A 23,871-nucleotide genomic window follows, 5' to 3' on the forward strand; every position below is an offset into this window, starting at 1 on the left:
TGAAAAACAAAACACACAGAGAAACTGCCAGGGGAAACTTTGACCTTAGTTATGGAAAGTACAACTGACAGGCATTTCCCAGTGTGGTCCAAGATACACATTGATGAACCACTTGGGATGCTGATATCGAACTAATTAGCAGTAACTTGGAATGTGCCTTTCTGATTCCTTGCTCAAAGTCTGTTATTAATTAAGGGGTGATTAATTCTGGGCTCCCTCTAGGATCTGCAAGACGGGTCTGAGGGGCACTGCTCAGGGGGATCTTTGAAATGACAAGAGGGGAAAGGCTTCCTTTCTTTTGAGACAGGCTCTCATGAAATCCAGGATGGCCTCAGACAATGGCAGCTGAGGCTGACCTCGAACCCCAGTCCCGCTGCTTCCAGGTCCCTAATGCTGGTATCACAGACAGGGATGGCCCTGCTCGGCAGGAGAGAAGTCTCCACAACAACACCCTCTCCTACACACACCTCACTTTCCCAGTGGCCACCATTATAGTCTTCCTTTATTGGCTGTCCTTGTATAATACAAATCTGCAAGTTTAGATACAAAAAAAATCTGGAAATAAAAGATAGAAAAGTACCCGCCAGGCACCCCTTCCTCTTCTTCTGGGACCCTTCCCCAGCGGGCACCAACATGAGGTAACTGAGCGTCTTCATCCCTCCCCCCTCCCCCTCTCCTGGGTCCCCAACCGGGCCCCACCCCGTGATTCCTCGGCCTCCGGAAGACATGGCCCCCGAATGGGGGAGGGGGCTGGGCAAGCACAGCATTGGCAGTGAACGCAGCGTGGGCAGAGGGGAAGCCCTTGGCTTGTGCTGTGTGTATGGGGCGGGGAGGGGATGACCGGACTTGAGGTGGGCCCAGAAGCGCCCCTAAGGGACAACCCTCCTCCATCCTGCCCAACACTGGAAGGTGGAAGAAACTAGGGAAAGTAGCTCGAACCGAGGGCATTCCGTGTCTGGGGCCAGGGAAGGGGCATCGCCAGCCTAAGTCCGGCAGTGAAATGGTTCCCTTAGCCAGGCTGGGTCCATCCCTGAATTCCATCTTGGTGCAACCTAGGCATCACAATATTGGTTCTGTAGTGGTTTGTGAGGGGTGGCGGAGAGAAGGACTTAAAGGGAGCGGTGAGGGGCGCAGCCCGGGGAGCGGCAACAGGGGAGAGGCTGGGCCTCCCCTCCTGAGTGTGGTGCACCTGGGGCTGATGGAGTGGGCGCAGGGCAACTTGGGCTACAGTTCAATCTCGAAGGTCTTCTGCAAGTCACCAGAGAAAGGGTTGGAGGTCTTCTCCACAGCGGGTTTGCCTTCTAATGCTGCCCACTGGGCCTCAAAGGGGTCCAACTCAGGGGCTGGGGCAGGCGCTGGCTCTGGGGGCCACGGGGCCCCATTGGGGCGTGGACGGGCCTGGCCACCAGGGGCACTGGGTGCAGCAGGTGGGGGGAAGGCCCCGGCTTTTCCAAGCAGTGTGGCAGGTTGGGGCTGGAGCTGGGCAGCTGAGCAGAAGGCGTTGGCCACCATCTGTGAAGGTGTGATGCCCACCACAGGCACCCGGGGCATGGGTGGATAACCCAGGCCTGGGTAGGCGGGCACAAACGGGGGCTGCATGTGTGTGGGTGGCAGGAACACGGCCACCTGGGCAGCTGCAGTGTCAAAGGGCCCCACTGGGGCAGAAAAGGGTGGAAGGGTGGGGGCCATGGCGGCCATTGGTGGCATGGAGGCTGCTTGCTGCTGCTGTTGCTGCTGCTGCTGCTGCTGCTGCTGCTGCTGCTGCGCTTTAGCTACCTGGGATACTTCCTCCAACCACCGCTCAGCCTCTGAAGGTGTCCGCTTGTGCCCAGGCTGGAAGGCAGCGGCAGGGGGTACAGAAGGCTCACCCCAGGCAGAAGTCCCTGGAGGGAGAGGCAAGTGAAAGGTGTAGGTTGCCATGAAGAATCCCAGACTAGGAGTCAGTGCGGCCTGGGGATCAGGGCAGCCAGGTTCTACAGCAAGACCGGCTCTGAATCCCAGGTCAATCCTCACTCGCTGTCCAGATGACCTTAACTCCTAACAGGTTTGCAGTGGGGAGAAGGCAGTTCCAAGACTCCACAGCCCCTGGTGGAAATGTCTAAACAGATCAATGCTTGAGGCCCACACACCCCACCGCCCTTCACGGCCAGCACTGTCTGATGTTAAAGATTCTAACCATCGCTTTAACTCTGTAACGGCTAGCACTATTTTCAGAGGCTAAGATTCTACGACCGACCGCACACGTCTTTCTCAGACTGTACTACCCAACACTGGAAGATCTCACTGTCTTGCGTCTGTACTTTACTAAGGTTCTGGGGGCACATGTTTAACCATTGGGCTTCTGAGACACTCCAGAGGTTGGAGAAGCCACGGCTCTCAGGTGATCTCTGGTTCCCAAGACTCTGAGGCGACCCCATGGTTCTAAAAGTGAGCCGGCAGCACTAAGACAATTCAGGCTTCTGGGGCAATCCACGGCTAGGTCTGTCGTTCCAAAGTGACTCCTGGGTCCACGACAAGCCATGTCTTTAGGATGATTTCTACTTCTGAACTCATCCCACAGTCCCAAGGCAATATAACGGCTCCACAGTCATCCTGCGGCTCTGAGACAATGCACAGTTCTATGACTCTAACCTTGAGCCATCCATTCCTGGGATTCCCAAGATGGCCCTTCACGGGCAAAGGAATGCAGGAGGGCCCCTGGAGAGTGACTGCTCCGTGGAAGGGCTGTGCTTACCTGCTGCGGCAGACGGTGGCCCTGAGGCTGGCGCTCCAGCACTGGCGAACGATGAGCTGATCTGTGTGCACAGAGCATTGATGCCATCACTGTCGCCGGTACCGGGAGGCTCCATCTCAGGCACTGTGAAGTCACCGAACAGCAGACATGGCATGAGCAAACAGGTCCTGGCCTGCTGCAACCCCACCTTTACCCTGGTATGACCTGGCCTTCTTTTCCAGAGGTGTGTAGGTCACTAGGTGACCAGGGCCACTAAAATAACTGTGCACACGGATGTGTGTGGTAAGACAGTGATGCCACAGCAAAAGTCAGTATGTGGCATTTGATTACTGACAGTCACAGGAATCCCAAACCAGGATCTCAAGATCTAAGTGACGACAACCAGAAGAGGTGTTAAAAACTACCAACAATGTGCATTAATTCACTAGTGCATTCTGCCAGATGGACAGTCAAGTGCCTAGACCTGAAGGAACAGATGCTGGCTGCATGGATGCTCACGGGCTGGGGGTCACATCCTACTGTGGAGGTCACCCCTGCAGGCCTGGCTTAACGCACACATCATCATGGTAGAAATTAAACCATGCCAGCAAGACCAGGACATGGTGGTCTCATAAGAGCCTTGGAGAAACAAAGGTACCATTTAGAGAAGCCATAGACCGGCATGTGCGATGCGCAGCAGATCTCTACGCTGTCTTCAAGGGCACGAGGTGAATGTGATGCAGAGACTCAAGTGGGTTTCTAGATCAATTTCTGTAATATCTGCATGTGTTCATCCAAAAAGGCAATGCAGGGTCTGAGGATGTGGCCTCCAAGTGTGATGGAGGTTCAGATGTGTGGTGTCGCTTGAGTGTCTACATGTACTCTATAGGTGTGTGTGTGTGTGTGTGTGTGAGAGAGAGAGAGAGAGAGAGAGAGAGAGAGAGAGAGAGAGAGAGAGAGAGAGGTAGGAGATTTTTGAGTTTGTGAGAAGCTAAGTGTGTGGCATTTTAAACATGTAATCTGGGCATGTGACTTCTGAGTGCAGACCTCTGGTGTATGTGCGACTTCAGTGTGCAGATGATTTCCGAACACATGTAACTCTGAGTTTGTGACTTCCAGTGTCTGTGGCACTGCGTATGTCAGAATGTGAAATTTCTGTATGGATACTCACTCTCAAGTGAGTGTGCAACTGGCCGCAGGAGTGTGAGGCTCTGACTTGAGCTTGGGAAGCCTGCATCTCAAGCACATGCCTGACAGCTCCATGTGTGTTTGAAGTCAGGGTGCATGAAGCACATGTGAGGGTGTGGCAGCCAAGGAGTGCTGCAGGACATGGAGCATGTATCATTCTCAGTATGCGCTGTCACCTGCCCTTAGCCCAGCGGAAACAAATCAACATGCTCCCATACCCATCTCCGCAGCCAGGGGAGCCGGAGTCTCACATGAGGCATGTGGAAGCAGTGGAAGTCAGACTCTGGCTTCAGGACCTCTCCACAGTCCCTCACCTGGTTCCCTGTGGCAACAGCATTGTGCTGCACCAAGTCTTTCATTTTCCTGCCCAGAGCAGACATTGCTTTCATAGACAGGATCTTGCTAGGTAGCCCAGGCTGGCCTTGAAATCACGATCCTTCTGCCTTTGGAGCGCTGGAACATGGGTGTGTGCCAGCATGCCTCACTCAGATATTGCTTCTAGGTCACAACAAACAGCACCTCTTTTCTTTCCCTGGCCCAGGACAGACATTACTAATCAAATACAATGCTTCCCCAGCACTCCACCTCCACTGTGCCCTTTGTTTACTACTCTACCCATTACTTGGACAGATTTTGTAATTCTCTTGACCAAATTCTGGAAGTCTCCTTTAGGCAAACAGAATATACAGTAGCTCTCTCTTCTGCCTGGCCCAGGGAAATTTTTGCTCAATTAATCATGTAGCCTACTGTCATGCTCCAAATTGATCTCTTTGCTCAAGGCAGACATCAGGGTATCATGATGTGTGCTATCCCTCTACTCTCTCTGACCAAGGCAGACATTGCTAATCAATTGCAATCCTCTCCTTTCCTGAGCCAGAGAGATCCTTTTATCATTCATTTAGTACATGTCATAGACATCCATCAAATGTTTGGAAAGAGCATTAAGTTATGGTGCTTTTGTCCTGGACATAAAGGACATCCATGTTGCCTCTTTTCTTTCCCTTGCCCATGGTAGACTTACCTGCCGGAAGCAGGCATGTGTGCCTCCTTGCCTTTTCCCCGAGTAACAGCAGGAACTGTTAACTGATCATGACTGTACTACATATCTAGAGCAGACACACTTTTCCCACAGCAGACATGACTTATCAATCATGATTTGTGCTAGCTCGCTTCTGTTCCTTGCTCATGGCAGACATTGTTAATGACCATATGTTCCACATGTTTAACCTTTGCCCCTGGCAGACAGTGCTAATCGATCACACTGTATACCATCTCTCCTCTATCCCTTGCCCCCCGACAGACGGTGCCGATTCTGATGTTCCATCCTCCTGATCCCAGGGCTCACCTGTGCCCTTCACCTGGAAGTCGGTACGGCGCTGCAGTGTCGACGGCAGCTCATTCAACCGCAGGCTCAGCTGACGTTTGAAGGGGGAGTTCTTCTGGCTGAGTGCTGGGAACCCACGAAAGGATCCCTGGCGAACCAGCTGCTCCAGAGGTGCATGGCGCCGGGGAATGGCAGCGGCAGTGGTGCCTGCGGCCACTGGGGTGCCTGCCTCCCCCTTCTCACCAGGGGATGTGGTAGCTGGTGTCGGGGACACATGCCCAGGCTGGGCAGGGCCAGGAGCCACCGCGGGAGCAGCGGCTGCCTCTGCTAAAGACACAAGAGGCAGTTTGTTAGTGACCTCACTTACGGCATTGGAAACCAGGCCCAACAGGCCTCGTGTTTATAGTGCTGGGGATGGAACCCAGGGTGCTGTGCACAGTAGCCAACAGTATGCTAAGCTACACCCCAGCCCCTCACTGGGGGATTCTAGGCAGGGGCTCTACCACTGAGTCACACCCCAGCCCCTCACTGGGGGATTCTAGGCAGGGGCTCTACCACTGAGTCACACCCCAGCCCCTCACTGGGGGATTCTAGGCAGGGGCTCTACCACTGAGCCATACCCCAGCCCCTCACTGGGGGATTCTAGGCAGGGGCTCTACCACTGAGCCACACCCCAGCCCCTCACTCGGGGATTCTAGGCAGAGGCTCTACCACTGAGCTACAATCCAGCCCCACCTGGTCCCCTACCTTGTCACCCCACACATCCTGTCCCCAAGACTCTGAAAAGTTCATGATTCCCACCCAAGCTAAGATCACTTCCTCAGGAAGCCACAGGGAAATTGTCCTCCAGCCTGACCCTCCATCTCTGTAGCTTCCTGACCCTCCTGTCTTCCTCAGCTGCTCTCATCCCCCATGGGCCCTCTCTCCTTTCCTGATCATTTACGTTTACTTGATACATGAACAGCTGTGAGACATTGCCCCAGGAGCCTTGTCAATGTTAACTCATCCACTTCACACAACCGCTCACATGGTCAAGATTATCGCCATTTTACAGATATGAAAACTGAGTTGATGAAGTCACAGGACTCTGTAACTTCCTGTGGTCTTTCTCTGCCTTCCCCCCCACTCTATCTCCCACTATTCTGCCCTCCCTACATGCTTCTTTCTCCAGTTGTACCAGTGATTCTAGACTTGATTTGGCTCACATCCTTTCAGAACCCTCCCAATTTGTTTTAACCCCTCAGCCTGGGTTCCCTCCACCCTGGAACACCTCCCCCCCCCCCCCCCCCGCCACTCTGAGGAAACTTTGGACTCTACATTTCAAAAGGCAGGCTCTTCAAGAGCAGGTCCCTTTCCTTCGCCACACACACAGTGCCCGCCTTCACATCAGAGCCTCACCACAGCTACAGCTTGAGTACCCCAGTTACTCTGGGGCGTGTGGGGGCTATTGCTTAGGGCTGCTTCTCCCATCTCCCGGGACACGCTGGAAACAGGAAGCCACCTCTCCCCCCATCTCACTGCTGTGTTACTTCAAGAAGTCCCCTGCCCTCTCTGTGTTCCAGAGTTCCTCCCCCAGACCTCCCTTGCAAGGTCAGTTAAGCCATCCATGAGTTCAGTGCTGACAAGCAGCTTTGTGTGTGAGGGGCTCTGCTGCCAGGCTAAGTGAGCTGAGTGGGAAAGGCGGTGCCTCAGGCTGGGAGAGGCTCAGCCAGGCAGACCTCACTGTAAACTCCCCTCTGGCTGTGCAAGCAGCGAAGTGCTTTCCGCGGTGCAGAGTCCCTGGAAATCAGAACGGCCTTTGCACACAGTTCCCTTCGTAAACTCAGAAGCTGCACCAGGCACTTCACCTGACAACAATTTCACACCTTTTTAAAAAGTTCCCTTTTGAATCTTTATTTTTATTTTATGTGTATGGGTGTTTTACCTGCGTGTGTCTGCGCACATGTGTGCAGTACTCTCGGAGGCCAGAAGAGGGTGCTGGGTCCCTTGGGACTGGAGTTATATGTAGATGGTTGTGAGTTAATGTGTGTGTGTGTGTGTGTGTATCACCTGGCTGGCCTGAAACTCACTCTGCAGATCAGGCTGGCCTCAAACTCACAGAGATTCCGTCTGCCTCTGAGTGATGGTGTTAAAGGCAAGTGCCGCCATGCCAACTGCTTTACTGAAGCCCTGATTTGGGTGACCGAATGTGCTGTGGTGAGCTCCGCTCAGGTTGGTACCTGTAGAATGCTGTCTCAGGAATTCTTAAAATTGAGATTTGCTCTGCAAACGTGATCAACCTTTGCCGATGGTGCCCTGTCTTGAAAACCACAACTCCTTGCCGGGACCCCTAGATGCTCTCGCTGCCCCTGTGCTGTCCCTCCCCAATGCACACAGCACCCACCTTTCTTCTTGTCCCCAGCCTCGCGCTCCGCGGGCCGGCCGCCACCCGACAGGCGGAAGGAGCCCTCTCGGGCAAAGCTGGTGCGGCTGGCGTCAAAGGCGGCCGTGACTCCACACTCCTTCTCCCGTCGCTGCTTCCTTTCCAGGCAGGCGGCAAATGCACAACCCACAGCGTGGCTCAGCCTCTCACCCTGCAGGAGAGGTGGCCTGGTTAGAAAGGTCACACCAGGCTGGATGTCTGCAGCCGGGGGACGCCAGCTGAATCCCTTTGTCTCTCTAGACCTGGGTGCTTATCTGCCAACCAGATGAGCAAAGCGTAGAGGTGGGAAGCAGTGGTTATAGGCTAGGACTGCATGTAACTTCAGAACTTCAAAAGCTGAGGCAGGAGGATCTGGAATTTGGAAGCCAGTTTGGGCTACAGTGAGATCCTACATCCTCACTCCCTAAACAAGAAGTTAGTAATAGTAGTTCTGGTTACTCGGGAGGCTGAGACAGGGCAATCACTTGAGCCGGGAAAATCAGGACCAGCCTGGGCAGCATAGAGAGCCGTGCTCAAAAAATTAAGACATGCTGGGCATGGCGGCACAGTCATTTAATCCCAGCACTCAGGAAGCAGAGACCAGCAGATCTCTGGGAGTTCAAAGCCAGCCTGGTCTAGACAGTGAGTTCCAGGACAGTTTGGGCTACATAGTGAGGCCCTGTCTCAAGGAAAAAGAAAAAAAAAGAAAAAGAAAAAGAAAGAAAAGAAAAAAAGAACCAATTGTGGAGGCTGGTGAGATGGCTCAGCAGTTGGAGATGTTTCCTGTCAAGTGTGACAATTTCTGTGAGTTCGAGTCCTGGTCTATAAAGTGAATTCCAGGACAGCCAGGGCTACACCGAGAAACCCTGTCTTAAAAAACAAACAAACAGCCGGGTGGTGGTGGCACATGCCTTTAATCCCAGCACTCAGGAGGCAGAGGCAGGCGAATCTCTGTGAGTTTGAGGCCAGCCTGGGCTACAGAGCGAGATCCAGGAAAGGCGCAAAGCTACACAGAGAAACCCTGTCTTGAAAAACCAAAACCAACCAACCAACCAAACAAACAGAAAGAAACAAAAAGAAGGTAGAAAGTGATGAGAAAAGATCTCCCATGCTGACCTCTGGCCTCTACAAGCATATCCACACACACAAATAAATATAACCACAGAGGCACAAGGTACCTACGCTGGAAATACAAAACACTTCAAAAAAGAAACTAAAGACTGCCTAATAGGCAGAAAGATATCCTGTGTCCCTAGACTGGAAGATAATACAGGAAGACAACAATGTTCCCCAGAGGGAGCTCAGTTAATGAAATCTCTGTGAAACCCAATGGTGTCTGCAGAAATGGAAAAGCTGATTCTGAAATTCACATGGAATTCTGAGGGATCCAGACCGGCCAAGCCAACCTTGAACATAAATCAATCTGCCAGGAGTGGTGTATGCCTTTAATTCCAGCATTTGGGAGGCAGAGGAAGGTGGATCTCTGTGAGTTTGAGGCCAGCCTGGGCTACATAATGAGACCCTGTTTAAACAAACAAACAAAGACAACAAAAAAACAAACCAAGCAAACAAAACCCCAAAAGCAAACTAATCTATTGAGAGACGGGGGGGAGGGGGGGGCGGACGGGGGGCGGACGGGGGGGGGGGACGGACGGGGGCGGGGGGGGGGGGCCCGGACGACGACGACGACACGACACGGACCTAGAGGTCACTATATAGCTCAGGGGGATGGGCTTCGAACCATGCTCAGATTCACTGTACACTTCAAACTGGCCAATTTTACATGTTTCACTTCAAAATTTTTAAAAAGTTAAACCGAAGAAATACTACGAGTTCCATTATTGCTATTTAAATCTGCTGGACCTGGTGCTCTTTATGCCTGAAATCCCAGCACTTGTTCAAGGTTATCTTTGGCTATATAGGAAATTTGAGGCCAGCCTGGGCTACATGAGACTCTCTTTGAAAGTCAAAGCAAGTCTGGGGAAGATGACCCGGTCGACAGTGGTGCATGTTCTACAGACGCTGAGGACCTGAGTTTGAATCACTAGGCACCCACGTAAAAGGACAGGCATGGCTCCGTGTAACCTATAACCCCGACCCTGAGGGAGAGACCTGAGGTGGGTTCTGAGAACTTCCAGCCTAGCCAAACTGGCGAGCTTCCGGTTCAGTGAGAGACCCCCGTCTCAAGGTAACAAGGAAGAGAACAGAGTAATGTTATCAAACTTGAAGGTCACACACACACGACCTGTGCCCAAATGAGGTCTGTCTGTCTGTCCTCAAAAGCCAACTGAAGGAGCCAAGTTAAGTGACAAGCAGAAGAAAATGCATTCCGTGTGGCCACATCAGGAGGAAGGGACTGGGGGACCATGTTGAAAACTTGGCTGTGTATGATCACAGCGACCCTCAGAGAAGCCACGGTGGCTATCCCCAGAGTGGAGAGGTCACCGTGCCCAACATCCCACACACAGCCAGGTGGCTGGACACTGAATCCACACCACCAACCACGGGCAAGCACAGTTTCCAAAAATAGCCAAGCTAATTTCTCACCCCATGTGCTCTTCCAAAACTTCTCAGTCCCTCAACAGAAGTGAAGGCTATGTCCACACCGCCCACCACCCCCACCTCCACCCTTAACCTGGAAAGACCTCTGTGGCTCACTGAACACACACACACACACAGTCCCTTGGGGCCGGGCTAGGTGATGTCAAAACCATGTCCAAAATGGCCACACAGCTTCAGTCTCTTCTCCTCGCTCACATTTGCTTGAGACGCACTTTAGAGCCTTCAGTCTTCCTGTGGTATCTATCCATGCTGGAAAGATTTATGGAGGGGTGCTCTGATAGTTTTGGGGTGGGGGACTGACCTAGCCAGTCTCCTAATGTAACAGCCCCAGACACTACTTATGAGGTGTAATGAAATGAGAGGCCCTGAGTCAGGACGCCCCAGCTAGTCAGGACGCCCCAGCTAGTCAGGACGCCCCAGCTAGTCAGGACGCCCCAGCTAGGCCTCCCTCAAATTCTTAAAGACTCTAGAGAGAGGGCCAGCAAGATGGCTCAGTGGGTGAGAGCACTTGGCATGAAGGTCGATGACCCGAGTTCAGTCCCCAGGACCCACATGGTAGGAGAGAACCGACTTCTGGAAGTTCTGGAAGTTGTCCTCTGATGGTCACATGCACTGTGGTCCACGTGTACTTGGCACGCACACACACACACCACAAAGTAAATAATTAAAAAAAAGAAGTAAGTGTAATTATAAGCTACAGAATTTCAGAGCAATTTGTTACAAAGTCAAGCAGATAACTGATAAAACCATTACATTCTCCTCCCACCACACACAAGGAATAAAACAATATAGTGCAATTTTTAACATTATGTGTGTGTGTGTGTGTGTGTGTGTGTGTGTGTGTGTGTGTGTGTGTGTAGGTCATAGGACAGCATGTGGGAGTTGGTTCTCTACTTCCACCATGTGGGTCCTGGGGGTTGAACTCAGGGAGTCGGGCTTAGCAGCAATCACCTTTACCCACCACGCCATCCCTCAAGTCCCAAATGAATCTTAATTTTTTTTTTTTTTTTTGGTGGTTTGTTTGTGTTTTGGTTTTTTTGTTTTGTTTTGTTTTTGTTTTTGGTACGTGGTCTCTCTGTGTAGTTCTGGATGGCCTGGAATTCAATCCAGGCTGGCCTTGAACTCACAGAGATCCACTTGTCTCTTCCCAGCAAGTGCAGTGATTAAAGGTGGGTACTACCACACCCAGACTACTTTTAAAAAAGGTATTTTATTTTTATGTGTATGATAGTTTTGCCTGTGTCTATGGAAGTGTACTGTGTGCATGCCTGGTGTCCACAGAGGCTAGAAGAGGGTAGCAGATGCCCTGGAACTGGAGTTGTGGATGGTCATAAACTGCTGTGTAGGTGATAGGAATGAAATCCTGGCCCTCTGCAAGAGCAACAAGTGCTCTTAATTGCTGAGCCATCTCCCCAGACCCCCAAAATATCTTTAAAAATAAATAAATAATTCCGAAAAAAGAAAAGAACCACAAACAAAGTATACTGAGGCTGAAGGAATCCTGGAAACGATCAAGACATTGAGAAGGTCCCAAGGGAGCCTCCTGGGGCAGAAAACTATCTTGACTACAGTGTGCCCGACTCATAAGCAAAATTTTGTGGAACTGCTGAGCTTGAGGGTGAATGCCTTCTGTAATCCTGACATTTAAGAGACAGAGACAGGAAGATCAAAACTTTGAGGCCAAGGGCTGGATAGCCCAGTGGTTAAGAGTGCTTGCTGCTCTTGCTGAGGATCTGGGTTCTTTTTCCTAGCCCCTGTATCAGGCAGCTCACAACTGTCTGAGACTCCAGTTCCAGGAATCTGATGCCCTCTCCTGGCCCCTATAGGTATCTGCAATGCACATGATACACACACATACAATCAGGAGTGCACACACACAATAATAGTAAAACTGATAAGTGTGTGATGATAACCAATGTTTTCCTTGGTGCTCAGTATGCATGAACTAACCCAATCATACCTCAGACTCCTCCACATTAGAGACTATGCACATCTCCCCCCCACCCCCCAAGACAGAGTTTCTCTGTGTGATAGCTTTGGCTGTCCTAGAACTTGCTTTGTAGACCAGGCTGGCCTCGAACTCACAGAGATCCGCCTGCCTCTGCCTCCCGAGTGCTGGGATTAAAGGTGTGCACCACCACAACCCAGCTGTTTTGTCTTTTAAGACAGGGTTTCACTGTATAGTTTTGGATAACCTAGAGCTCACTAAGTAGACCCCAGGCTGGTCGCAAACTCATAGAGAGCCACCTGCCTCAGCCTCCAGAGTGCTGGGATTCAAGGTACCACCATAACCTGCACACACTTCCTTCTTGAGATGAGAGGCTCAGGTACAAAGAGGCCCAGCACTTGTGCCCAGGGCATGCAGAGTGAGGGAGAGAACTCACAGAGTCCTTGAGTGCCAGGAAGCAGTGGCAGATCCAGCGGCGTGTGGTGCCATCACGACATATGTAGGAGAAAGCCTTGTCCAGGTTTCGGTCAGGAGCGCAGAAGGAGACCTTCTCGATGGTCTGGTCTACAAGAAGGTCCTAGGAAGGGTTGAGGAGGCAGGCAGTGTAAACCATCTCTCCTGCGTGCATGGGTGACATGATCTCATCCTGAATCAAAGGTGGACCTAGCTGTCATGGAGACAGCCATGGGCCAGCCTGTCGCAGGATCATGATTCAGCCTGTCAGATCCATCTGAGATGGAGGAGACAGCCTAGAGGCACAGTCAGGCTATTAGGAGAAAGACTCCACTCCAGGGCCTGCAGGAGCCAGGAAGTACCATTTAACCCAGACTCCAGCAGGGCTTTCTGGAGGCAGAATTAATTAGGCAAGAAGGCAGGGAACAGCATTCAGGTAAAGGAACTGCCCGTGCAAAGGTGACTCTCAACACCCCCAGCATGTCCTGGGCACCCCCAGGCTAGCGTCAGGGGAGGCAAAGGGGAGCGGATACCCAGAGCCTGAGCCAGGTGATAGTTCAGTGGCACAGCTGTTGGCCTAGCATGGACGAGGACCTGCTTCTAGAATCCTCACTTCCCTAGCTCAGAAAAAGTCTCAGATCCTGGATCCTGGGGATCTTGTCTAAACACAGAATATGACTGGGATATGCTCAGGTGGTAGAGCGTTTGCCTAACACACGGGAAACCCTAGGCCGCATCCCCAGCACAGCAGGGACCAGGCATGGGGATGAATGCCTGCCATCCCAGCATTCGGGAGGTATAGGCAAGAGGCCCAGAAGTTCAAGACCATCTTTGGCAAAAGAGTGAGCTTGAAGCCAGCCATGGTTATGCCAGACCCTGTCTCAATTAAAATAAAAACCAAAGCCATGTTGGTATGCCAAGTTTTTATTTATTTTTTAATTTTTTTTTTTCTTTTCAGCATGAAGCTCAGGCTGGCCTTGGATTTGTAATCCTCCTGCCTCAATTTCCCTAATGCTAGAATCACATACCTGCACCACCACACCCCAGCTCCTGGCAGAAGTGTTTTTGGTGGTCCCCCACTTTTTCCACTGGGGGAGGGGGGAGCATGTGTGTGCATATGGAGAGCCAGGGCTGAGATTGGTAATCATCCTCAGCCACCCTTCCATCTTAATCATTGAGGCAGGGTCTCTTAATCAAATCCAGAGCTCACTGATATGGCTAGTCTTGCTAGCCTGCTTGCTCTGGAGATTTTCTGAGATTGGATTTACAGGTGGGACACTAGCACTCACATCCTCACGCCTCCACGGCAAGTGCTTTAACTACTGTACAATCCTTCCAGCCCGATTTTACAGCTCACGCACACAGACTTTCTGATTTGATGATAGATAGGGTCTATTACCAGCCCTAATTTTTTTTTTTTTTTTTTAAGAAGAGGCAATGGGAGCCCAGTGGGGGTTAAATCTTGTGCCCAGGGTTTCTCAGTTGGTGTGGGGGTGGCTGGGGTTGGTGCCGAGGTGGCTGCTCCAGTTCGTGCACTCACCCACCCACTCTCCATACCTGCCAGCTCTCAAATAACCACAGCCCTCGTTCCTGAATTAGCACTGCAGTCAGCCAGGCTGATGCAGGAACACATGGCAGAGTCTAGAAGGCCCCCTGGGCAGGAATACCCCAGGGCAGGTGGGAAGCCTTCCTCCGCCCCAATACAGACCTCCTACCTTGGTCTTGTCATCCACCACTCGGAGCCCATCGGCTGACACCCACAGCACAGACTTCACAGACTTCCGGCCCATCTGGGGTGAGGGCAGGGAACAGAGGGGCCTGGTCAGGATTACCTCTTCCGTCTGCTCTCGCCTCCTCCCTGGATCCAGCCCCTCACTCACCGCCTTCAACTTCTTCACGGCATCTTCACAAACATGCATCCCCCGGGACTCCTCTACCTCCACGTGGCCCAGGTACTTGGGTGGGGGGGAAGGGAAGAAATGAAATAAACACAGTAATCAATCATTTTCAGCATCACTGAGCATCTTCACATTCAGGGCCACGGTTCTCAGCTCATCGGGTGTATTCATTCATTCTGCACCTCCAGTCCATAAGGTAGGAACCACATTCCTAGCCCAGACACACAGCTGAGAAAAACATACAGCAGATTTGTGTCCGGCCTCTGTTGCTGGGCCATCATACGGCACTCTCGGCCTTCTGAGGGCCACCGTGCTTCTGTGTGCCTGAGGACATGATGGAGGTCACAAGGCTGCTCTACCTACCCTGACATCAGTTCAACAGAGCACAGGTCAGTGCTGGAAATGTAGCTCAGTGGTAGGCTGCTTGCCTAGCACGCACAAGGACATTGGTTTTTGTTTTTGTTTGTTTTGTTTTTTCAAGACAGAATTTCTCATGTAGCCCTGGTTGTCCTGGAACTCACTCTGTAGACCAGGCTGACCTCAGACACCCAACTGCCTCTGCCTCCTCAGTGCTAGGATTCAAGGCATGTGCCACGGGCAGATCTCTGAATTGGAGGCCAGCCTGGTTTACAGAGTGAATTCCAGGACAGCCAGAGCTATACAGAGAAACCCTGTCTCGTGTTTAAAAAATAAAAAGGCGGGGCTGGAGAGATGGCTCAGCAGTTAAGAGCACTGGCTGTTCTTCCAGAGGTCCTGAGTTCAATTCCCAGCAACCACATGGTGGCTCACAACCATCTGAAATGAGATCTGGTGCCCTCTTCTGGTCTGCAGGCACACATGCAGGCAGAACCCTGTATACATAATGTATAAATAAATTTAAAAATAAAAAATAAAAAAAATAAAAAATAAAAAGGCATATGCCATCATGCCTGGCTAAGGCATTTGGTTTAATCCCTAATGTACACACGTGAAAACACACACACACACACACACACACACACACACACACACACTCACTCACATCAGTGCCCACCCTTCTTCCTACAATGTCAAATGGAAATTAGGGTTCCCTGCAGATGCAGTGACTATCCCCAGAATCTCCAGTGAGACTAAACTTGATTGCTCAGAGTTGTAATTTTAAGTTTTTGGTTGTGTCCTCATACCTCCCCCCTCCTCATGCTGGAGATGGAATCCAAGGCCTTCCATATGCTAGATAAGCACTCTACCACCAAACCATGGCCCCCCCAGGTCCTCAATGGGGGATTCTAGGCAGGGGCTCTACCACTGAACCATGCCCCCAGCCCCTCACTGGGGGATTCTAGGCAGGGGCTCTCCCACTGAACCATGCCCCCAGCCCCTCACTGGGGGATTCTAGGCAGGGGCTCTACCACTGAGCCACACCCCAGCCCCTCACTGGGGGATTCTAGGCAGGGGCTCTACCACTGAGCCACACCCCAGCCCCTCACTGGGGGATTCTAGGCAGGGGCTCTACCACTGAGCCACACTCCCAACCTCATGGGTAGATTCTAGGCAGGGGCTCTACCACTGAACCACACTCCCCAGCCCCTCACTGGGGAATTCTAGGCAGGGGCTCTACCACTGAGCCACACTCCAGCCCCTCACTGGGGGACTCTAGGCAGGGGCTCTACCACTGAGCCACACCCCAGCATCTCATTGGGAGATTCTAGACAGGGGCTCCACCACTGAGCCACACCCCCAGCCCCTCCCTGGGGGGTTCTAGGCAAGTATCTCCTGGTAAGCCACGCCCCAGGCCTACAGTACAAAGGTGGTAAGCATGGTTTCATTTAACAGATGCCCCCTTACTAACTGACATTCTTTCTCCACTTTCCCAGCACTTCCTGTGCCTGCCACATGAACCCCTCACATTTTGGGTTCATTTCTAGGGAAGAGAAAATCAGGCTGCGGACCTAGCCTTAGTCTCCCAGATGAGAAGGGAGAAGGGCTGAATCCCACAGCTCAGGCCCAGAATCCAATCATCTCCCTGGAGAGTGGAATATGTCTTAAACCAGAATGCCCAGAACAAGAAAAGCGCCTTGCAAATGTTGCCAGCTTTTTGTGACCTTCTAGTGCATGTTATCTGTGAGCCCCTGAGGAATTGGGTGACAACTCTCTAACCCGCAGAATTAACCCCCAAGTAATATCTGGTGTAAGACAGAATGTGTTAGGAATGCTGTCAGTGCAGGGGAGGTAGGAGTATCTTGAGTCCAGGCCAGCTTGAGCTACAGCGTAAGTTCAAGGCCAGCTTGAGCAACTTAATGAGTCAGAGCCTGAAAATGAAAAAGGAGGGTTGTGGAGTGTGTGTGTGTGTGTGTGTATACAGCTCAGTGGCTAGAGTCTTGCCTGCAAGCAGGGCCTCATGGTCCAATTCTACAAAAGTGATTAGGGCATGTTCTAGGACTGAAGGCAAGTGCCACCGTGCCAGTGTGTTTTATACCAACATGGGAAGTCTGGAAGCCACAGCCTAACACACAGCTCATAACACACAGCCCCACAGTGCAGATCTCACAGCAATGAGCTTTTGATAATTTTTGCCCAGTGCCCCAGGGTCATCAAGCACACAACAGGCACAAAACTAGTGACCTAGTCTACCACCCACCCTGTGTACTCACCCTCACAGGGAAGCTGCATGTGCCCTTGCGCACCGCATCCTCGTCTGCCTGCCACTGGTGTGGGCGCGATGCCTCAGGCACATAGGCTGGCTTTCTCCGCCGCAGACTCTGCCGTAACTTGTTCATGGTGCCCGCCCCGTCTAGTGACACAGGACAGGAGTATGGGTCAAAGATGGGGGTAAGAGGTATGGCAAGGAGGCTACAGGTTAAGGGCTTGCTAGATGAGCAGGTGTGGGGGAGCAGCTCTGCTTGGTGGATATTGGTTATGTAGAGGATTCCAGAGTTGGACATTCAGAGCTTTGGGGACACGCGGCAAGGGACATGGAGGTCTGGGTGGGTGGGAAAGCAGGTCATGGGCTTTGGGGGTTCTGAGGTTTGGGGTATCATGGGAAAGAACCACAGAGAGTCAAGGAATGAGAGGTCAGGACACTGGAGTTTGAGGACTAGGGGTCATAATGTCAAGGGTGTTGAGGATATGAGGGTCAGTGAAGAAGGTAATCAGAGGTAAGAACACGTAGTTGGTAAACGTAGCTAGCACTTGGCTAGCACGTAAGGTTAGAGGTTCAACTCCAAGTTCAAGGGTAAAAAGAGACACAGAGGCAAGGAAAGAGGGTGAGGGAGGAAGATCGAGGAGAGGGAGAACAAGAGAGCGAGAATATGAGAGAGAGAGAGAGAGAAAGAGAGAGAGAGAGAGAGAGAGAGAGAGAGAGAGAGAGAGAGAGAGAGAATGTAACGTGTACAGGTCTCTGACAACTGGGTGCAGATTAAGCGGGGGCCCCAGGGGTGGTGTGTGCTCGTAACAGTCAGAGGGAGTGTGTGTCTGTGAGGCAGGCTGTAGACAGAATCCTCAGATGAATGGTTGTTGGTGTGTCTTTGTGTGCTGCCTGTGAGGGGCTCCGCATCCCCAAGAGTGGCTTGTGATCTGTGAACACGAGTCTCTGGAGATTTCTGCTGAAGGGCATGCATGTCTGAGTGCCCACACGTGTGCACTGGTGCATGCTATGTGTCTCTGTATAGTTACTGTCTATGAGAGCTTGGATTTTCTGTGCATGTTGCTCTGGCTGGATTGTTGGCCCTGAAGGGGTGTATCCATGACTGTTTTCCACAGAGCAATGTTTCTATGAGAGGGTATGACTATTGTCCTTTACAGATGTTGCCTCTGAGAGTGTGAGTCCAAGAGGGAGCTGTTAATAAGACTGTATGTCGGGGGCTTTTGGTGAGGGTGTTGACGCTTTTATTTGCTTTCTCAGTTAGGCCACTCCAGCTGTGTCTGCTGGATGTTGAGAGAGCCCATTTGATGTTCGCCGTCTACTTCTTCCATCTGCTGCCCGGTATTTATTGTTTTACTTTTGCTTGCTATATATTTAATAAGCTCACTCACTCAAAACCCAAGGCAGGGCTATCCCGCGTCATTCTCCGGGCTGACAGTATGTTTGTCAATGATGTGTGTAGCTGGATTGAGACCATGGCCATCAGAGTGATTTCTGACTGAGTGGCTGTTGTCTGAGAGTACTGAGCACTGTTTGTGAGAGTGTGAGCAAAAGCGTAGCGCTTTTGGGGTTCACAGGTGCTGTTGGTGAGGCTGTCGGTCTACAGAAGTGGAGCCGTCAGAGCTGAAGTCATAGCAGAGCTGATTGCTAACGTGCAGGGAGCCCTGTGTTCCATCTCCAGCACTGCATAAACCAGGCATGGTGGCGCATGCTTTCAGTTCTAGCACTTGAGAGTAATGGAGGCAGAGGTCATGGTAACAGTGAGTTCAAAGCCAGCCTGAGATAAAGGAGACACTGCTGTCTGGATCTGTGGGTCTGTGCATACTAGGTGGGGACTGTCAACATGTATCTCCTCCTCCTCCTCATCATCATCTTTCAGTGTATCCCTGGCTGGCCTAGAAGTTGCTGTGTAGACCAGGCTGACAACAAACTCAGAGAGTTCTGCCTACCTCTGCCTCCTGGTATTGGGATTATAGGCCAACACCAACATCTTACAGCTTTAGAGACGGGTCTCATGTAGCCCATGTTGGGCTCAAGCTTGTTGGGTAGCTGAAGTTGGACTTGAACTCCTGATCCTCATGCCTCAGCCTCCCAAGTGCTGGGATTAGAGGCCCTCATGTGTTTCTAAGAATGGGTGTATAGTGAGTGAGTGCTGGTGGTTGCCTGTGTGTATCTGGGAGGGTCTGTAGATATGTGCATATGAACACATGTGTCTGTGTGTTAGTGTGAATAAGTAGCTACTTAAGGGATCTGGAAGTGTGCTTGTTGCTGCATTTTGACAAGCATGTGGAGATCATCTATGTATGTAGCTTGAACTATAAATCTATGGGTGTGTGAGGGTCTGAGTGTGAATGCCTGCAAGAGTTTAATCTGCACATAATCACTGCGTGTAAGAGGCTGTTGGTGTCTGTAGGTGAAAGTTTAGGATTTGTGTCTTTGACTGTGGGGGGCTTTGATGGTCACTGAGTAAGCAATGAAGTCTGTGTGACAGTGGTTGGCAGCTCCTCCGGTCACACTAGTCACAACCATGATCCATGTACGATACAAACTCTGTCCTTCGTTAAGCTGGTCACTCACCTGACTCCGTCCTGAAGGTTTCAGGGGGCCCCGAGGCCCCACAGGGGGCTGGGGACGAATGCTGATCAGGTCTCCTGGGTCCACCCTGCTCAAGGGAGTGAGGAGATGAGAAGTTTGTTGAGGGGGATTCAGTGCCCTACTCAACCCCCACCTTGGACCTTAGCCAACCCCCTCCATCTCAGGCTCCCTAGGAAAAACCCTGGTAGTCATAGCAACTGTTACTAGGGAGACCAGCCACCTGGTTCTAAGGGCCCAGGAAGGAGTAGGTGTGTTGGGGGACACTGATGGGTCCCTCTATACCCACGGGGATGATGTGAAGTGAGTGGCTGTGCCCTCTAGTGTCATGTCCAGGATTATACACAAACAGCCACTCACACCTGGGGCCAACAGTTTTCTCAGCCACTTGGTCACAGCTCAGCGTACTTTATGACACAGACATCATCACAGCCATACACCTCAGGTCCTATGACACAACCGTCACTAGCATCTGGCCACATGTTTGTGTTCACCGGCACGCACAGCTCTACTACGGCCATTTGTCCACATGCATGTGTGTCTCAGCCCACAGAGGCACCCGCTCATACCAACAACTGATATTGTCCACGCCTTTTCTTAGCTATGTACAATGAGCTGGGCCAGACACACGCATAAGGTTGATACATGTCCAACTATACCTCGTGACAGTTGTGTCTCCTGAGGCACACACCCCAGGTAGAAACACAGATCGGTCACCCATACAGTGACACAATCACATCCGCACACACTCCCACGCCCACAGGGACTGAGGCACACTGGCCTTCCCAAGTCCCGTCCTCCCCGCTCGCCACCCCAGTCACACCCAGATGCATAAGGCCATTCAGCCTCAAACAGTACCAGTTACATCAACACACCTTTCTTGGTTCCACACTTTCACAGAGCCACACGTGACGAGTGACATGCCCACATTTGGTCATCACAGCCACGGCATACTCCTCTACGGCGACCACTGTCATGTATAAACCATTCTACACACGGCCGCACATTGCAGATACTGACAGCCACAGCCCGAGCATTACAGACACAGCATGCAATCAGCCAAAGGTCCAGGGGCCCGAGGATGGCTGCCCTTTGACAGCACATCCATAAGAGAAACAGTTGTGGATGGCGTCACTCTGCATCAGTTCCGATGGTACCCAGCCATCTGTCATGTTGGTGTCCCATACACAGTAGTACCATGTTACCCTATCACAGAGAAACAGTCTCCATGAGGATTCAAGTCACGTAGACAAGAATGTGGCCACATATAATCAATCACTACCCTATGTGGACAGATACACAAAGTCACAGCCCCACTAATATCAAAGGCTCACACACAGAAGCTTAAAACACCTTCCAGGGGACCCAGGTTCAAACTCCAGCACCCCACATGGTAGCTCATACCTGTCTGTAACTCCAAGATCTGACACCCTCACACAGACAGACATGCAGCCAAAACACCAATGCACATAAAATAAAAATAAATAAATTTTTTTTTTAAAAAAAAAAAGCCAGGCGGTGGTGGCGCACGCCTTTAATCCCAGCACTCGGGAGGCAGAGTCAGGTGAATTTCTGTGAGTTCGAGGCCAGCCTGGTCTATAGAGCGAGATCCAGGACAGGCACCAAAACTACACACAGAGAAAAGCTGTCTCAAAAAAACAAAACAAAACAACAACAACAACAACAACAAAAAAAAAACCAATTAGGTGTACACATAAATGGAATGACCTAGTCATAGCATTTATAGCTGGCTTTCCATGGAAAACATGATCCTAGACACAGCATATATAGTCACTTCATCACCAAATCACATAGATACACACATTCACACACACACTTTCACAGTCTAGGACACCAGCATAGAGTCACCCAGGGTCACAGACAACTGGGTCATACACACACAGGCACACACACACACACACACACACACACACAGGCACACACACAAACAGGCACACACACACACACACACACACACACACACACGCACGCACGCGCGCGCACACACGCACGCGCGCACACACACACACATACACGCACACGTGCACGCGCGCACACACACACACACACACGCACACACACACACACACGCACACACACACACACACACACAGCCAGTCACCTCCATACTCCCAGAGCACACAGGCAACATCCACAGCTTGAGTCCCATACAACTAACCTTTCGTAACAGACAAGAGTTTCAGATCTTCACAACTCAGATCACATATAGGTGCCTGTCGTACACACTCAGTATCACACAGCTAGGTGGAGAGCCATTTACACAGCCCCAGTCACGTAGACAGACATGGCTAGGAACACACAGCCGCCGTCACACACACTGCCATCCCACAGACCCAGTCACACAGGCACAATATGACTTCAAATACAATGGCACTCACACACCCAGAGGTGCACTGCACACAGTGTCACTCACATATACAAAATCAGTTAGACATAAGCACAGCCTTGTGCCACATATGGCCACAGTCACAATTCTACTTACACAGTCACAACTCCACCCACATCTTCAGTCAGACACACAAGTCCCAACCCAACACAGATGTTGACACATACCGTGCACGAGCGCGCGCGCGCGCGCGCGCACACGCACACACACACACACACACGTACACGTACACAGGGTCACAAAAGACATGACCACAGATACAACCTCCCAACCACGCATCCATCTAAACACAATCTAAAAAGTAGAGGAGCCTGTACAGTGAGCAGCTGTCATTCACATCCACAGTCACACAAACACTGGGGGCACACACACACCACCACAGACACCACCACATCCAACCACAAGCATGCAGATAGACAACGTAGGATTCCTTATCCTTGCCAGCTGCAAGGCAAGCACACACACAGTCACACAAACACCAGGTCACACTTCTAGCCACCTCCCCAACCCTTGCACCCTCCCCACCCCATACCACACACAAAGCCGCTGGTCACCACAGAGGCTGCAGACAGGTTTCCACCGGGTCTCTGGGGAGCCGCCCCCAGCCCAGGCTGAATTCTGGAGTCTGGGGGGTTAGGTCTGGCAAGAGAAAGCTGAGCATTGTCTCCGGGTGGGGCCTCTCTTAGACAGCTGAGCAGCCCTAGGGACAAAGGGGGTGGCCTAGGAGACCAATGTCTTGAGACCCCTGACTAAGCATGGGGTGGAGGTGGGGGTAGGGGAATGCCTGAAATTCTCCTTATTTTATTCATGCTAGGGTGGAGTTCCAGACACAGGGACCTTGTTTTGAGAAGGGGATTTGCCTGGGACACCGCCCAAGGGCTGAGGGGAGGGGGGGCAGGCTGGAACCAGGACCCCTGGGAGTAGACAGTACTTGGACGAACCCCCACCCCCCTCAGCCTTGGCCTTGGCAGCTCTATCCAGGGACCTCATCTTCAAGACCTCCATCAGGGGTTGTTGTGGTCGACGAACCCCTCTGGCAGGGAAGAGTACGGATTTTGTCTGGAATCGGCTCAGTTAAGGCCTTAGCTTGATAAAAAGGTACTGTGTCCCGGACCCTGAACACCAAACCTTGCCCAGGGAGTTATACCTAGAATTTATGTAGCCCTGTCCTTGATTTGGGGGGAATCAGTATCCCAGGATCCTTATTTCCAGGGCCTTCGCAGAGATGGCCTGCGCCCAGTCTGGCAGGTTTGGGATTGCCAGGAGCCTGTTCCCAGACCCCCACCCAGGACCACCCTCTCTAGCCTTGGCATCTCCCTTCCATCCGGGCGCTGCTGCCGCCTCCCACCCTCCGCCACATCAGCAGCGGCGCCGCCCCCGGCCCGAGCCCCCCTCGCCCGCCCTTCTCACGCTGGCCGCCGCGCTGCGGGACATCCAGGGCCCGGGCGCCCCCGCCTCCCGCGGCCCCGGCTGGGCCCGGCTTCCCGAGTGCTGCTGCTGCTGTGGTGGCGGCGGCTCGGTCTGACGCGGGCCGGGCCGGGGGCCGGCGGCTGGTGCGGGATGCAAGCGCGCGAGCCAGCTCGGCTCCCCGGAGGATTCCGTTCCGGGGGCGGGGGAGCATCCCTCTCTCGGCGCCCCGCCCCTGCCCCGCCCATTGGCCCGCCGCCTGCTGTATATGCAAAAGAGACCCCGCCTTCCCGCGGACCACGCCCCCACGCAAATACTACCCCGTCTCCTCCCATGCAGAGGCCCGCCCCGCCCCGCC

The 23,871-nt window shown here is 52.2% G+C and overlaps 1 protein-coding gene across 2 annotated transcripts; it reads right to left on the bottom strand.

Annotated features, from left to right (window-relative positions):
* Positions 1-484: 484 nt before the first annotated feature.
* Positions 485-23,712, bottom strand: Numbl (NUMB like endocytic adaptor protein). Of its 2 annotated transcripts, none has more exons than XM_028855073.1 (10): positions 23,517-23,712; positions 19,685-19,769; positions 17,118-17,257; positions 14,470-14,544; positions 14,305-14,379; positions 12,573-12,713; positions 7,609-7,798; positions 5,247-5,552; positions 2,735-2,857; positions 485-1,883 (listed from the first exon to the last, which is right to left on the bottom strand). In XM_028855073.1, the coding sequence occupies exons 1-10, from the start codon at positions 23,538-23,540 to the stop codon at positions 1,225-1,227; spliced, it is 1,818 nt and encodes a 605-aa protein (XP_028710906.1). In that variant the 5' UTR covers positions 23,541-23,712; the 3' UTR covers positions 485-1,224. The 2 variants fall into 2 exon arrangements, with proteins under 2 accessions (XP_028710906.1, XP_037057001.1); XM_037201106.1 differs by lacking the exon at positions 23,517-23,712 and adding an exon at positions 22,639-23,455.
* Positions 23,713-23,871: the final 159 nt, after the last annotated feature.

The sequence above is a fragment of the Peromyscus leucopus genome, chromosome 1 (assembly GCF_004664715.2).
Source record: "Peromyscus leucopus breed LL Stock chromosome 1, UCI_PerLeu_2.1, whole genome shotgun sequence".
NCBI lineage: Eukaryota > Metazoa > Chordata > Mammalia > Rodentia > Cricetidae > Peromyscus > Peromyscus leucopus.

Coding starts and splice junctions, on each gene's coding strand:
- Numbl (XM_028855073.1), bottom strand. CDS start 23,540: ATGTCCCGCAGCGCGGCGGCCAGC. Junction 2,858..5,246: donor CTTCCAGGTGAAGGGCACAG/GTGAGCCCTGGG, acceptor GTGACTTCACAG/TGCCTGAGATGGAGCCTCCC. Junction 1,884..2,734: donor GCCACCGTCTGCCGCAGCAG/GTAAGCACAGCC, acceptor CTCTCCCTCCAG/GGACTTCTGCCTGGGGTGAG.